This window comes from Ochotona princeps, chromosome 4 (genome assembly GCF_030435755.1).
Source record: "Ochotona princeps isolate mOchPri1 chromosome 4, mOchPri1.hap1, whole genome shotgun sequence".
NCBI lineage: Eukaryota > Metazoa > Chordata > Mammalia > Lagomorpha > Ochotonidae > Ochotona > Ochotona princeps.
Window position 1 is genome coordinate 8039796 of NC_080835.1, and position 13752 is coordinate 8053547.

At 42.8% G+C, this 13752-nt stretch overlaps 1 protein-coding gene across 1 annotated transcript; it reads right to left on the bottom strand.

The window, feature by feature from the left end:
• Positions 1 to 236: 236 nt before the first annotated feature.
• LOC101523564 (mammaglobin-B-like) lies at positions 237 to 3947 on the bottom strand. Its single transcript, XM_004596900.2, has 3 exons — positions 3799 to 3947; positions 2055 to 2242; positions 237 to 443 (listed from the first exon to the last, which is right to left on the bottom strand). The coding sequence occupies exons 1-3, from the start codon at positions 3851 to 3853 to the stop codon at positions 405 to 407; spliced, it is 282 nt and encodes a 93-aa protein (XP_004596957.2). The 5' UTR covers positions 3854 to 3947; the 3' UTR covers positions 237 to 404.
• Between the last annotated feature and the right edge of the window lie 9805 nt (positions 3948 to 13752).

A 13752-nucleotide genomic window follows, 5' to 3' on the forward strand; every position in this document is an offset into this window, starting at 1 on the left:
CCTCAGTAAGGAATGTGCCAATCTCCCAATAAAAAACAGCTCATGATTTTCCAGAAAAAGATAATTAGATCCAGGGAACCAGAGAAAATCCTATCAGAGAGTGATTAAAGTATGGTAAATCCCATACCATTGAAGTTTTTAAAAAAAATACGTTGTTTGCATCTGCACACACAAGCAGGTAATAAACCAGGCCTCTAATACCTTCTAATTCTATGGTGGAATAAAATGGAACTTCAGCTTTTTGCAAAGATTTTATTGAAATTGACTGTACTTCAGGCTTCAACAATTGTCTTGCAAATTACTAATCAAAGTGAAAATTAAAAAAGGAAGTTGTGGTTGATTGCAGTCTGGGGATGGTTAGAGATCATCATCTGGATTCCTCTGAGCCGATGGTCTTGTGACGGTTAAAAAGGGGCACAGTACACGCTGTCGTATATTGCATGCTGCAAAACAAAAGCAGACACATAACCTAGCCTCTAGTGCTCTCTTCAACAGCTGAGTATTAGAATCAAGCCTTCCTGTACTTTTCTCACACTTTTCCCAGACAAGCTACAGAAAAAAAAAATTGGCCCTGAAGAATCATTCCCCACCCCCTTTTTTTTTTATTCATCCAGGAGACACTGAGAGATGCCCAGTAGAGGCTGGTACTCTGAGAACTTTCTGCTACTAGAGATTTATTTAGTAGTGTTCTGTCCCCTCCAAAATTGTTGTTCACTGAAGCAATGTAGGCCACACAGATGCTTTCCCCATGAGATCTCAGCAAGTAGTGCCGGCCTAGCTAAAGTCAGGAGGTAGCAACTTCATCTGAATCTCCATATGAATGTCAGGAGCCCCTCTATGTGGGCCATCAGCCGCTGCCCCCACGTGCAGGCAGGTAGATGAAGTATGGAGTCACTACGTATCACATCAGGCACCTCATTATGGAAATCAATCATCCCAGCATTGCTGACCCTGCTCAGCCTTATGCACATTTTAAGATTTTTAATTATTTTCATTTCATTTCAAAAGTAGACACACAGAAAGGGAAATTGAGGCAGAATTTACGTCTGGTGGTTCATTCACCGAGTGCCCAGATTAGCTAAGGAGGGGATAAGCTGAAGCCAGGAGACATGTTCTTAATCTTGTGCCCACATGTAGGCAGTAGGGACCCAAGCACTTGATTTCATCTTTTTCTATCTTGCAGGGTGCAAATCAAAGTGCTCAAATCAAAAGCATAGTCAAGATTTGAACTCACTCAAGTTTGGGATGTGGCAGCCCTTAAGTGATATCTTAATAACTCAGAGTGTGTTTTTGATGATGAAATGGCCCCACCATCCTAACGTACCAGTGAGGTTTACTTTTCTCACGTTTGTAGGTATACATCTCAGTTTTCTAATGTGGGCTGTGTTTGATGGAGTGGTGGGCTATTGAACTAATACTGAAAAAATCTTCAAAGCACACGAACTTGCTTCTGTTGAGGTTTGCTACCAATTCTGGCACCCATGCTGGATTCATGATTTCTGATTTACAACTGGCATTTGTCCCCTCAAGAAGTATCTAGTGAATTGCTTGCATTCTTTGTGTGAGATTAACTAGAATTGACACAAATGTTATTTTCTGGATTAAAAAAAAAATTAAAACCCCTTCCACCACACTGTTTTGAAAGTGGAAACTCTTTGGTGGGTGCTCCTAAAATGAGTGTCTACTTCTTCTATTTTAAGAAAATGCATGTGTGCTTCCATGAGTGTGCGTGCTGAGTGTTTATCATACCTCTGTATGAATGTATTGGAGTTGCTGTGTACATGGACTTGGGAGATGGGTAGGAAAAACATTTCTAAAATTTTCTTCTATGTCACTGAAGTTTTAAAATTATCATTCATTATAGGTTTATGAAGTGAGTTGGAAAATCATCCTGGGGACAAAACTAATGAAATTGATATATCTGTATACACCTACCTATATCTACATCTGTATCTATCTATATGTCAATGATTGTGTTTATTGCTGATGGATTTAGAGCCTGCTCCTTCCTGATCAGTGATTTGCAGGATACAACATGAATAAATCAACATTACCACCATGACATTAACGTTGGCCAGGGTCTCATTGCTCTGGCTGAGGAAGCACTGTTTGAACTCTTCGACGGCCTCTTTAGTATCATCTGAGTGGATGTATGGGGCAAGATATTCTGTGTATTCATCCACAGACACTTCTGGATCGATGGTTTTATCTACTGCATCCTCCAGAAGCTGGCAGCCAGAACCTGGGGAGTAAATATTAGGAAAAGGACACAGAGCCTGAGATGGGAGCCATCTGGGAATCCTAGCCCTATATTCATCTTCCTAACAATCATGGAGAAATGAGTTCAAATGTTATGAAGTCCAGTGTTCTTAGTTGTAGGTTGGGAAGCTCAAGCACTGGCCTCCTACTGCACCTGAAAATTCTTGTCCTACACATCTCCCGCTGCCCCACGCTTGTGGTGTCTGGGTGATGCCTTTGTGAAGTGACTAATTGGAATAGGATGGCATGCTGGAGCTCCACCCCCTCCCCAAAGATCAGATGATGGAAGCTTTTACAGAGGGGAGAATGGGAGCCTGCCATTTCTGACAGCAGTATTCTGCACAAGCCTTGATTCAAGTTCTTCCTGTTCAACTTCTCACGCAGTTCCTGCTTGTGCCCTTGGGGAAGTATAATACAGCCCCAGTACCCAAGCTGCTCCAATCACATGTAAAATTTATTTGGAGTTACTGCTCTTTGGACTGGAACCGGCTAGGATGTTGCAGCCATTTGGGAAATGAAGTGGCAATGGAAGATGTCTTTGCCTGTGTAATTCTGTCTTTCAAACGAATAAAATTTTAAAGGTAAGAAAGATACATGGACATGGAAGAAACCGTGGTCACAGTTTGTCTGCCTCCTTCCAAACTCACCGTGCAGCCCTGAATCATTATTCTGTCATCTTCATCCAACACCAGAACAACGTGGTTTATGAATCACAGATTGTGGATATCCAAAACCATGAGTTAAAATAACCGTTGCTTTGGGTAACTGCTGCCAATGCAACTACTACCAGGTGGAAAGTCATGAAAACCACTTCATTATTAAAACACAACACTTAGTAACACACCATGTCAGTATTACAATAGAGAACAACTGCAAGATTTTTGAGGACAATAAATGTGTCAAATCTAACAGTATTCCAGAGCTACATCAGCTTTGGTATTTATATGCAAATTGACACAGAACATATTATTCAGGAAATTCCCTGCTGTGGCTTGCACTGTAAGGAAGGTATAGGGTCATGATTTTGATTCTATCACTTCATGGACCCTGGTATAGTTTATTTACATGATTGTGATAATGACCCTTTTCAGGTTTTACACTATTGCGCACCATCTGCAAAAACAAGTGAAGATGTGGGACACTGGATCACCCAGTGGCCCGGACCTTCTGTTGCAGTGAAGTATATTTGCAGAGTGCCAAAGTAGGTAAAGTGAACCATATCACAATGTTATAGTACCATTCAGTCAAGCCTTTTCTTTCCGCCCTAAGCATTTAATTCTATCATTCACTCCCCAGATTCATCCTTGTTTTCTGAGGCACAGGAATGGCAGTGAGACACAGCATACAGCTCCAGGGCAGAGGCAAGGACCATGGGAAACATAGCTGATCCCTGGAACTAGTGATGAATCTTAGGTCTATTATGCCTGGCTCTTCATACTGTGGCTTCCCTGTATGAGGGTAGAAAAATCAGGATGTTGCTCTTATGGGTTTAAGTACCAACGGCTGTTCCCAAGGTGGCCCTCTCTGCCCATAACTCACCTGCATAGCAGTAAAGTGGGAGGGCAGTCAGCATGAGGACCACGAACAGCTTCATGTTAAGCAGCTGCTGATTGTTCTTCACCCGTAAGTGGCTGAGTTGAAGGAATTCACTCTGGAGGGGATCATGGAGAACTGCTGTATTTATACCCCAGGGAGCTACCTCACCTGTCCCAGAAAGAAGGGGAGGAGTTACAAATGTGATCTGGGATTAGACTGGAAAACACTAATCTCCCCGCTTGGAATTCAGCCAGTAATCTCTGTTTGCAGAACACAGGAAGCAGTGAATTTGGACTCATGACCTTGTGATTGTTGCAATGAAACAGTTGTGTTGTTGGGATTATGGTTATAAATTTGTTACTCAAGTGTTTAATTTTTCCCCCTTCTCTCACTATTATTTTCTCTTTCATCCTCATCTTCATTGGCTTTCACTTGTTCCCCTTCTTCAGTGTGGAAACAGTTTTGTGGCCAGTATGTCTGGTGCTCCTGAAATGAAACAGCTGGGAGCATTGTAATAATGCAAGCATGCCAAGCTGCAGTTGGTATTTTAATTTCATGAACATATGTTGTAAGCGTTCAAAGATGAAAACACATTTATATAGCACTACTGGTTAGAATTCATAGTGGCCCTATTTCAATCTGCTCCTCAATACTCGCATAAGTAGCATGACCATGTATTTATTCCTCAACCTGGAGCACCTTTCAGGAGGAAAGGAGACATGAGATAGATCAGGATACCAGTAAACATACACCTGAATGTCTTGACTCAGGTCGGGTATACTTTAGGATGCCCTATGAGCTGGACCTGTCCTCTATCTTCATGCCACAGACAGATAATTGTATTTTCCTGGGAGATAGTGAGGGAGCAGCGGAGTCAGGGTGTGGAGTCCAGTGTTCTGAAGCCACAAAGTGCTTATGCATAGTGACTGGGACTAGCAGGGAACTACCTTTTCATTTGGGTGGATCTTTGTGGAAAGACTGACTGTTGTGCTATGTGAATTCCATCTACAATCTTCAATCTTGTAAAAGATGCATGGTTTTTCTACTTGATACCTAGAAATCCTGTGGATTTTCTTTCTCTGGTATCTAGTTCACTGTGCAGCAAACAGCTTTTTCAGTTCCAGTTGTATCTGAAGTCAAGCATACGCTATCTCTGTGCTGTTTCGTATGTCTTCATGTCTCTGTACTCATGCCCAGGACCTGATTGTTTCTGAGCTATTCTCTCCTGACAGCTCCAAGACCCTGACCACTGGACTTTTTAACCTGTTCCAAACACCTGAGGATACAAATCTTGCCATTCTTGTCTTTCTACAATAGTGATTCAAAAGTTGTCAATAAATAACTATGTAGTTGATTTGAGGAGGACAAATTAATTGATTTTAAAGACTTTAATGATTATCTGGTTGGAAACCTACCTTGGTTTATGGCAGAATAGTACCTTAACTCAATAAAAAAAAGCCTTAGTTAAATAACAAAGATGACAAATACTCTAAAACAAGACATCAGGTTTTATCCAAGCTTTTGACACCATGACAGTTATTTCCTAGTTAAGGTTTTGGAGGCTTTGATGAACTAGGCAGGTGAATGGAGGATGTATTAAAGATCCTCCCAGGCATAACTTGGGTCATCTTAGGTATCCTTTTTGAGTAGTGATCATTATTTTATGATTTACCCGGTCCACCTAATGTCTTGGGGCTGTAGCCAGATTAGAAGACACAGTCAAGGTCAGTTGCCAGGAAACGATTCATTCCTCTTGACTCTTTTACAGAAGTATGAACTTTACACAGCTTGTGTTTATCTGATAGGTACGCTTAAATGCTTAATCCTCATACCCATATGAGCATCTGTTCTGTTCACTAGCTATTTGCTTAAATCTGTTCTCCAGGATGCCAGTCATTTGTTTTTCCAACTCAACACCAAATTATTCTTGCTGCCTGTATCCCCCCAGGTTTGATGGGAAGAATCATAAGGGGAAGTTGTGACGAAGAGGATTTCCTCTGACTAGTTCTGCAGTGTTGTTAGCATGGGCCTTCATTCAGCCTGCCGGGAAAGCAACAATTAGTGGTCTTAAAGCCATTGGAGTCTACAGTGAAATTACTTCTGCAGTGCTCAGAACTAGTAATAGAAGCTTGTCTCTTAATATAGTCTCTATATTCTCTGTGATTTTCTGTTACTACATTCCTCTAACTTCTTGTTTCCTTGCTTTCTTGCTGTTCCTCTTAGTCTCTTTGTACAAGTTTCATTAGTATCAAGAAAACATATTTTACATATGTCATAGACACAATTTTAAGAAGATAAGCATACTTCTCTCCCTCCCTCTTACTAATATTGTTCTTTTCCTTCTTCCTCGGGTGTAAGACTGTGTGTCAGTGCTCTGTGCAGACAGAGTGGAGCTAGGGGAAATTCTGTATTTCCCTGGGAGCCATCTTCTTTTACATGTATACTGTGAATTTTAAAAAGGGATTTCAGCTTACTAGTACCTTGACATCATTATGCTTTTTTAAAATTTTTACAATGACTCCCACTATGTTAATTCAACTTTAGAACTTCACTGCTATAAATATCTGAATTTGAAAATGTTTATTTCCTTCCTTTGATTTTCACTCCCTCAAAGGATACTGTGAATCAGTAGAGTAACTGATTCCTCAGTGCAGGAACTGTTGAACAGTGAATGGTGACGTGGTTTATACTCAGGCAGATGTCATTTTGGATACTGGGATCAATGTCTGCTCATGAGGTGTCTTTGCGTCACTTTTTTTGGTAAATATATATAAGGGTAGATATACATATGAAAAATAAAGTGTCACAGCAGAGTTGATTGATGCTGTGGCTAAATTCGCTGCAAAATACTCTGGAATAGATTATTATAGATTCATCATTCATTGATGCATCATCTAATCATACACCATTTAACATTAGCGTTAGCCATGGAGCTTTCTTGTACAAGGAGCTGTGTTGTTGTGCACCACAGGTTTGGTGTAAGAACAAGTAGCAACAAATATGATCTGTTCTGGAGCTTGTCTTCTAATGGGAGAGAAAATGTATCAAAATTCTGCAATAACAACAATATGATCCCAAAGCCGAATGCAGTTACTGGCTGGGGATGGGGAGTCTCAGGTGAGGAGTCCTGCAGGAGCAGGTGCTGTTTATCTGAGCCTTGGATGCAGGCAGAGCTATATCCATGGAGGAACCTGTGCAGAATGTTCTGGGCAAAGGCAAGAACAAACATAGAAGCCAAAGCGTGAAGAACACTTGCCAATGTCAAGGAAGGTAAGAGAAGTGGCCACGTGTGGTCAGGGGAAGGAAAGGACAGCCACCTGGGATACAAATGACAGCCAAGTTTAATTAGGGATAAAGTAAATTAACTAGAAAGAAGAAAGCAAACAAGTCTTAGATGTTTTAAAAGTTCACATGACTGTTAGGAATATAAATATTGACAAATGATTTTTTTGTTGTTTGGATATTTGTGACGTCACAGTGATGGAACGTAAGTTGTTTTGTGTGGTGATCACACTTTGGGGAAGAATGGAGAAGATGTGTTACATGCTTGTGAGGACACTTTCACACCACTAGCCATGGGTAGCTTCTTTAAATCCTAAGTCAGTTGCAGATTTGCGTAAAGGGATGAAAAACAGAATTTTTTTTTGCAATCTGCCTGAGTTATTTCTGAACATACACGTCTAATTTATTTGAAAATACCTACTGGTTGGTATAGAGTATCCCCAATAAAGTGTTTATTTTAATAACTTCCATGTGTTTTTCTTGGACAGCCTTTGCTTATGTTTCTCCATTGATTCAGATACTAACACATCCCAGGACGGGAAAAAAAATTCTCTGCAAATCTACCTGTACAGGTATCATCCGTCTTAGAATCCTTGTGTTGCTGACTCAGCCTTTCCCTCCCAACAAATTAATTTTGAGTAGATAGCCTAATGAGATTCAGGAACTTTAGGGCCTTGTGTTTTATGACACAAGTGAAAATTAGGTTGTTCAGAACAATCCTCTATCAGACTTTGCACATGGACCTGGATTCATCATGAAGAGAAATTATGCCATAAAAGCCTGATACTTTTCCCTTTGAAAGTAATTTTCATGTAATATTTCTCTATTAACTCTTTTCAGAACATATTTTGCAATGATTATGTATTTGTAAACATACTTCAAAATTATCTTTAAAGATGGCATGTACTTGCTTTAATGTTTATTTTTTATGATTTTTTACATAGATGAGTAGGGAGCAAAGGGTCAAGGGCTACAGGAAAGTAGGTGAAACCATTGTTTCTACACTCTTTCTTTTCTTCTTCTTGCTTCTGGGGGAAGCAGGGAGACAAGGGGAGAAGCCACACCCAGCCTCCCAAATGCCTCTGTACCCTGGGATGGAGGACAGCCACCCAACGCCATCCCAGAGTTCCTGATGTGGGGCAAGCTCCACGGGTCCTGCTGAAGAGGTTTTGATAGTTCCACAGTTCTGAATTACTGCTGATCTCGCCACTCCAAGCATGATGAAATCTTTCCTGAATCCATTGGTTGACAGCTCACCTTAGAGTTTCTGTTTGCCAGATATTTACTGCCAACACGTGACTGGGGTAGTTGATCAATTTGTTCTGTCCTCCGTGTCTGTTGCAGTATCAGGTGTTCTCTGCAGGCTCTAATGTACTGCCATATTCCATGTATGCTTGGATATGCCATCCACTGCTCTGTCTAAGGCACTGAAGAAGCCCATCTCTGATACATATGCACTCAAAGTCAGACCATGGAACCTGTAGTTCTCTCTATGGTTGGGTTCTGAGTCCAGGGATTCAGTTGGAGGGATCCCTACAAAAACTTCATCTGAGCTGATCCCAGACCTGACTCTTGTTTGTGCTTGCCAATACAGGGTCTGGCACAGTCTGTTGCACACTGGTAGTTGCAATTGCTGGATCAGTTCTGTCTCCAACTCTGTCTTCTATGAAAACCAATGAGTGTTGGAACCCATCCCAATCCTGCCCACCACACGATTGGCCTTCACACAAACCAATGGGAGCTGCAATCTAGTTGGAGTGACTTGCAGTATCCCCCACCAGGCCTACCCTTGCCTGGTTCTCATGCTTGCCAGTATGTACAGCAGACTGGTCCAGCCTGTCCCACATCCTGTTCAGCTCTCATACATGTCAATAGATACTGAAGCCCAGTTCGTCCCAACCAGCCCCACTATCCATCCCACACACCTGTCTGCAGGTGCTACTCTCAGTCAAGTCATGAAAAGATGGCTTTCAATGATTTTTAGTATGTTCCCTTCCTGCATACAAGACAGCATACATTTCTTTTCTTTTTTCTCAAGTTTTTGCAGTTTGAATTTTTATAATAATCTGACTTAGTTTATTAGGGTACAAAGGGTCAAGGGCTACAAGAAAGTAGGTGAGACCATTGTTTCCACATTTATATCATCATTTTTTCCCCTGTATCTGGGGTCAGGGGAGAAACAAACGGAGAAGCCCCACCGAGCCTCCCACCCATTACAGGTCCCCTTTGTGAAGCATGCTCTGAGGGTCCTGTTCAAGCAGGTTTGATAGTTCCACAGTTCTGAATTACTGCTGATCTTGCCGTTCCAAGCATGATGAAACCTATTCAGAATCCACTGACTGACATAGTCTCTTCATGGTTGGGGTTCTGAGATCAGCAGTTCAGTTGAAGGGATCTCCAAAGAAACTTCATCCCAACTTGATTCCTGTGTGAGTTTGCCAGTACAGGGTCTGGCACAGTCTGTCGCCCCAATCAGCTTATTCACATACTGGTTGTTGCAATTGCTGGGCCAGTTCTGTTTCCAGCCCTGTTGTCCATGCGAACCAATGGGTGTTGGCCCTCACGCAAACCAGTGGGAGCTGAAGCCTAGTTGGGGTGACTCCCCATAACACCCATCAGGCCTGCCCTCTACCCTGGTTCCCATGCCTGCTAGTATGTACCTCAGACTTGTTCAGTCTATCCCACATTCCATTTAGCTCTCGTACTTGTCAATGGGCATTGAAGCCTAGTTAAACCCAACCAAGCCTACTATCCAGCTCACACATACTGACGGGGGTGTCTTTCTGTCCAGCTACCCTTGCCTCTGTCCTGGTTTTCGTGATCTCGAGTGGGAGTGGTAACCCAAGAGGGAGGTGCCCACTATCTCACTACTAGGCCACTCCAACTTCCAGATTATGCACTTTCCAGGTGGTTCTGGAGTTTAACTTGACAGATTTAGCTCCCAGTGCCAGCCTCTGCCATCTGATGATGTGACAAAGCCCAACCAACCCTCACCCACTCTAAGTTTTGCTTGCACCAGTCGGAACAGTCAGCCCAACCTGGCCTTTCCCTGATCTAGCTCACATGAGGCCCATAGGTGTTGTAGCCCTACCTGGTCTGGTCTGCCCCCATCCCAACTCATGCTCTCCAGTGGGAGTGGTTGTGCAGCAGGGGATCCCACATTCTCCTGCCAGCTTTGCCTCCTCCCCCCGGGTTCTCATGCTGTTTGGATACTACAACCACATCTGGTATGGCTCACCTCACCTTGGCATTCTGTAATGTGCACTGGTATGTGTTGTGACAAAACCTGGCCTGACCCACACTCTATTTTGATGCTTGGGTTCGCCAGCGGTTGATGTGAATGGGTTCAGCCTGGTTTGCCCCCCACCTATGCCAAATGTATGCTGGTTGATATCTTCCTTTGGCCTGGTCTGGGTTGTGGTTCTTGTGCTCACCTGTAGGGGCTGTGTTCTGACAGAGGAGTTTCCCAAGCTCCTGCTTCAGAACCTCTCCCTATGCCAGGTCTTGCACATACTGGTGGTTCCCTGAGCCAGCCCTCCTTGCTGGCCTTCAATCCATTCCAGTTCTTGGTGTTGGCTGTTTCACCCCAGCCAAGGCTTGTCCATACCCAGACACTGCTCACACATGGCTCAGGAGTGGCAGAGACCTCGCCTAGTCCATCCTACATCTACCCAGGTTCTCCAGAGCACCAGATGGTGCTGGCTTCTAGCTGGACTCAGTGCGTCCAGCCCCAGTCCACACTTGTGCCAAGGGAAATTGCAGCCATATCCAGACCAGAACACAGCCCCTGCTCTGGACCCCACACTTTCCCATGGAAACCCCAACCAAGCAAGGGTATACTCCCACAGCTCCCCAACTGAGTCTATTCCTAGCTCTAGATTACGTGCATGCCAGTGGTTACTCTGACCCAGCTGGTTTAGCCCCTCACCTGTCTCAGCTTTGCCTTCAGCAGCATACATTTCTTATATTTTTCTTACAGTGCAAATGTGCTTTCACCTTTCACATCCAAGCAAAATTGAAAAATAGACCTTGGGTCTGTCTTTGCAATTGAGTCTTCCAATCTAGTATGTTATCAAGTCTATGGGTAACTAGAAAATCTGCCTACCATGGATGGAAAATATAGAAATACCTCTGGTCTTGGAGACATCATGGCTTGCTGTGAAATGTCCTGTTATGAGGTGCAACCAGTGATAGCCAGCACCCCTTGACATTTGGGCAATTGGAACATGGCTATGCCCCCCACTTTCTGTTCACAGCTTGGTGGAGTCTGTGAAGCTAATTGTGTACTTACAAAGAGTTCTGGAAGGTGGGGGGTGGGCTAACAGCACTGAAATGTTAATTATATCCTTCGTGGGAAGTACTCAGTGCCTCTGGACCTTCCCTTCCTCCTTCCTGCTAAAAGGTTGTACTGTGTACCTTTCAAACTAATTGGAAGGTGAGGGCTTAAAAACCCCTGGCTTCTGACATGCAGTGCAGTAGTTCCCAGAGTGTAGCGGGAGCTGCTGTCCCCAGGCTTGGGCAATAAAGACTCCTCCTGAACATCCTACAGCTGAGTTCAGTGCGATCTCTCTCGCACTCTACAACAGTCCAAGTTCAAGTTTTTCAGGCTTTTCCTCAGTAAAGCACAAAAATGGCTATGGGCACGTCTGGAGTTAGGATTCCTTTCAGTGTTGCTTAGTGTTCATTCCTTATCTGACCGTGTGACCATATGAGAACTAAGTATCCCCATTCATGTTAAAGCTTGCAAATGACTGTCTTCTCAAGTAAAACTGCTGCTTAAGATACAAGTAATTCATGCTGGAGTGGTTATTGCTGCACTCCAGATCCAGATTCCTGCTGATGTGCCTGGAAAGGCAATAAATGAGAGTGAAAATTTAAGCCCATGCCTCTCACTTGGCAAACCTGGGAGTTCTCAGTTTCTGGCTTGGTATTATGAACATTTGCAGAAATAGCAGTTGGGATATCTCCTTCCAGCTCTCTCTCTCTCTCTCTCCCTCCATCTCTCTCTCTCTCTCTCTCTCGATACAAGTCTCTACAGCTCTCTGTGTCACTCTGTCTCTGTGTTATTCTGACCTGAATAGAAATATTTTAGGGCCTGGCTCAGTGACTCACTGGCTAAATTCTTACCTTGCAAGCATCAGGAACCCATATGGGTGTGGTTCATGTTCCAGCTGTTCCACTTCCCATTCAGCTCCAAAATTGTGGCCTGGGAAAGCAGTAAAGGATGGTCCAAAGCCTTGGGATCCTGCACCCATGTGGGAGATCTGTAAGAAGCTCTGGCTCCTCTCTTTGGATTGGCTTTGGATTGGCTCAGCTGCATTTAGGGAGTGAACCAGAGAATGGAATGTATTTCTATCTCTACTGTTCATAAATTTAATCTGCATTTCCAGTGAAAATAAGTAAATCAATTTTAAAGAAAGAGATATGTATTATAAGAGGTTTGTATTGATATTGAAAAACAGTGAGAGTTCCTCATAGTGTCCATAAGCATTGAGAAATACCTACTGGATCCTTTTTAAATGATTAAATGAGAGAGACTGAAGCCTTTATGAGTTGACAGAAACCAAGTAGCAACCTCCTCTCTCTTTTTCTCTCTCTCTCTCTTTCTCTTTTTCTCTCTGTTTTTTATCTCTCTCTGTCTCTTTCTGTCACACACACACACACATTTGCACATTATATAATGGTTTTCCCTCCGCTTCTATCTCAATTTTGTGAAGAGACCTGTGTCCTTTCAGATTTCCAAAAGGCTAGAGGATAGACAATAATACATCAAATGCAAGGCCTGATGAAAAAAGAAGTGTACATAGCTGTGAATACAGGACATTGGGAAGCAAAGGAAGGACAGGGAACATTTAGGGATGGGCAGAAAATTTCTTTGGCTCAGCCTGTCAGAGCAAGGACTGAGTAGGTAAATGAAAGTTAAAATTGAATGAATTCAGCTGATGTGGGAGGTGAGGTTGAGTCCAGAGAAGTCATTAAGAATAAGGGCCAGAACAAGGCCTTCCCTCACCCCAGGAGTGGTCCATCATAAGGCTTCTGCAAGGATCAGAGATGGGAAAGTCTCAGCGACTGCACCTCTGCTGAGAGTCACAGTTCCCGTCTGTAACATCACAGCTCTGTAAGCTCTGCAGCTTGGATTGTTGGATTGTCTATGGCAAAGGGGTCACCAGGGAAGATTGAGCTGATCATTTGTACCCAGATCCTGAGTGCACCATGCAGTAGTTATGCAACACTACAGGGAAATGTCACACTCTGTAGATTCTTTAAATGAGAAGAGAACAATCAAAGAAGTGTTATGAGGCAAAATGAGTTAGAATGTGCAGATCCTTGGAACAGAGCATGGCATGCCATAAGTGCTGCCTAATGTTGTCTGTGGATGCAATTAGGCAAAACATTGGTGATAATGTTACTAATAAAATCTTTTATGCACACAAATTATTTTTAATGGTTGATTCTTATCAACTTGATAGCATTTTACCATTTCTCATAACTAAAATATATGAATGTGGATGTAAGACTGCAAATGAATTATCTTGCTTGAAATCCTTAGGAACACATTGCAAATAGTCATTCTTGATGAGTCATTATTGATGAGAAAATTGGGGCCACATTTCTTGTAGAAGGTTCCTTGCTGTGTGGATGGGTATGGTAGCACAGGTATGGATGCTCCACATA

Excerpts from the sequence above, each read along its gene's own strand:
- LOC101523564 (XM_004596900.2), bottom strand. The coding sequence starts at position 3,853 with ATGAAGCTGTTCGTGGTCCTCATGCTGACTGCCCTCCCACTTTACTGC. Across the intron at positions 2,243-3,798 it reads CCCACTTTACTGCTATGCAG|GTTCTGGCTGCCAGCTTCTG; the intron begins GTGAGTTATGGG and ends TTTACTCCCCAG. Across the intron at positions 444-2,054 it reads CCAACGTTAATGTCATGGTG|CATGCAATATACGACAGCGT; the intron begins GTAATGTTGATT and ends TTTGTTTTGCAG.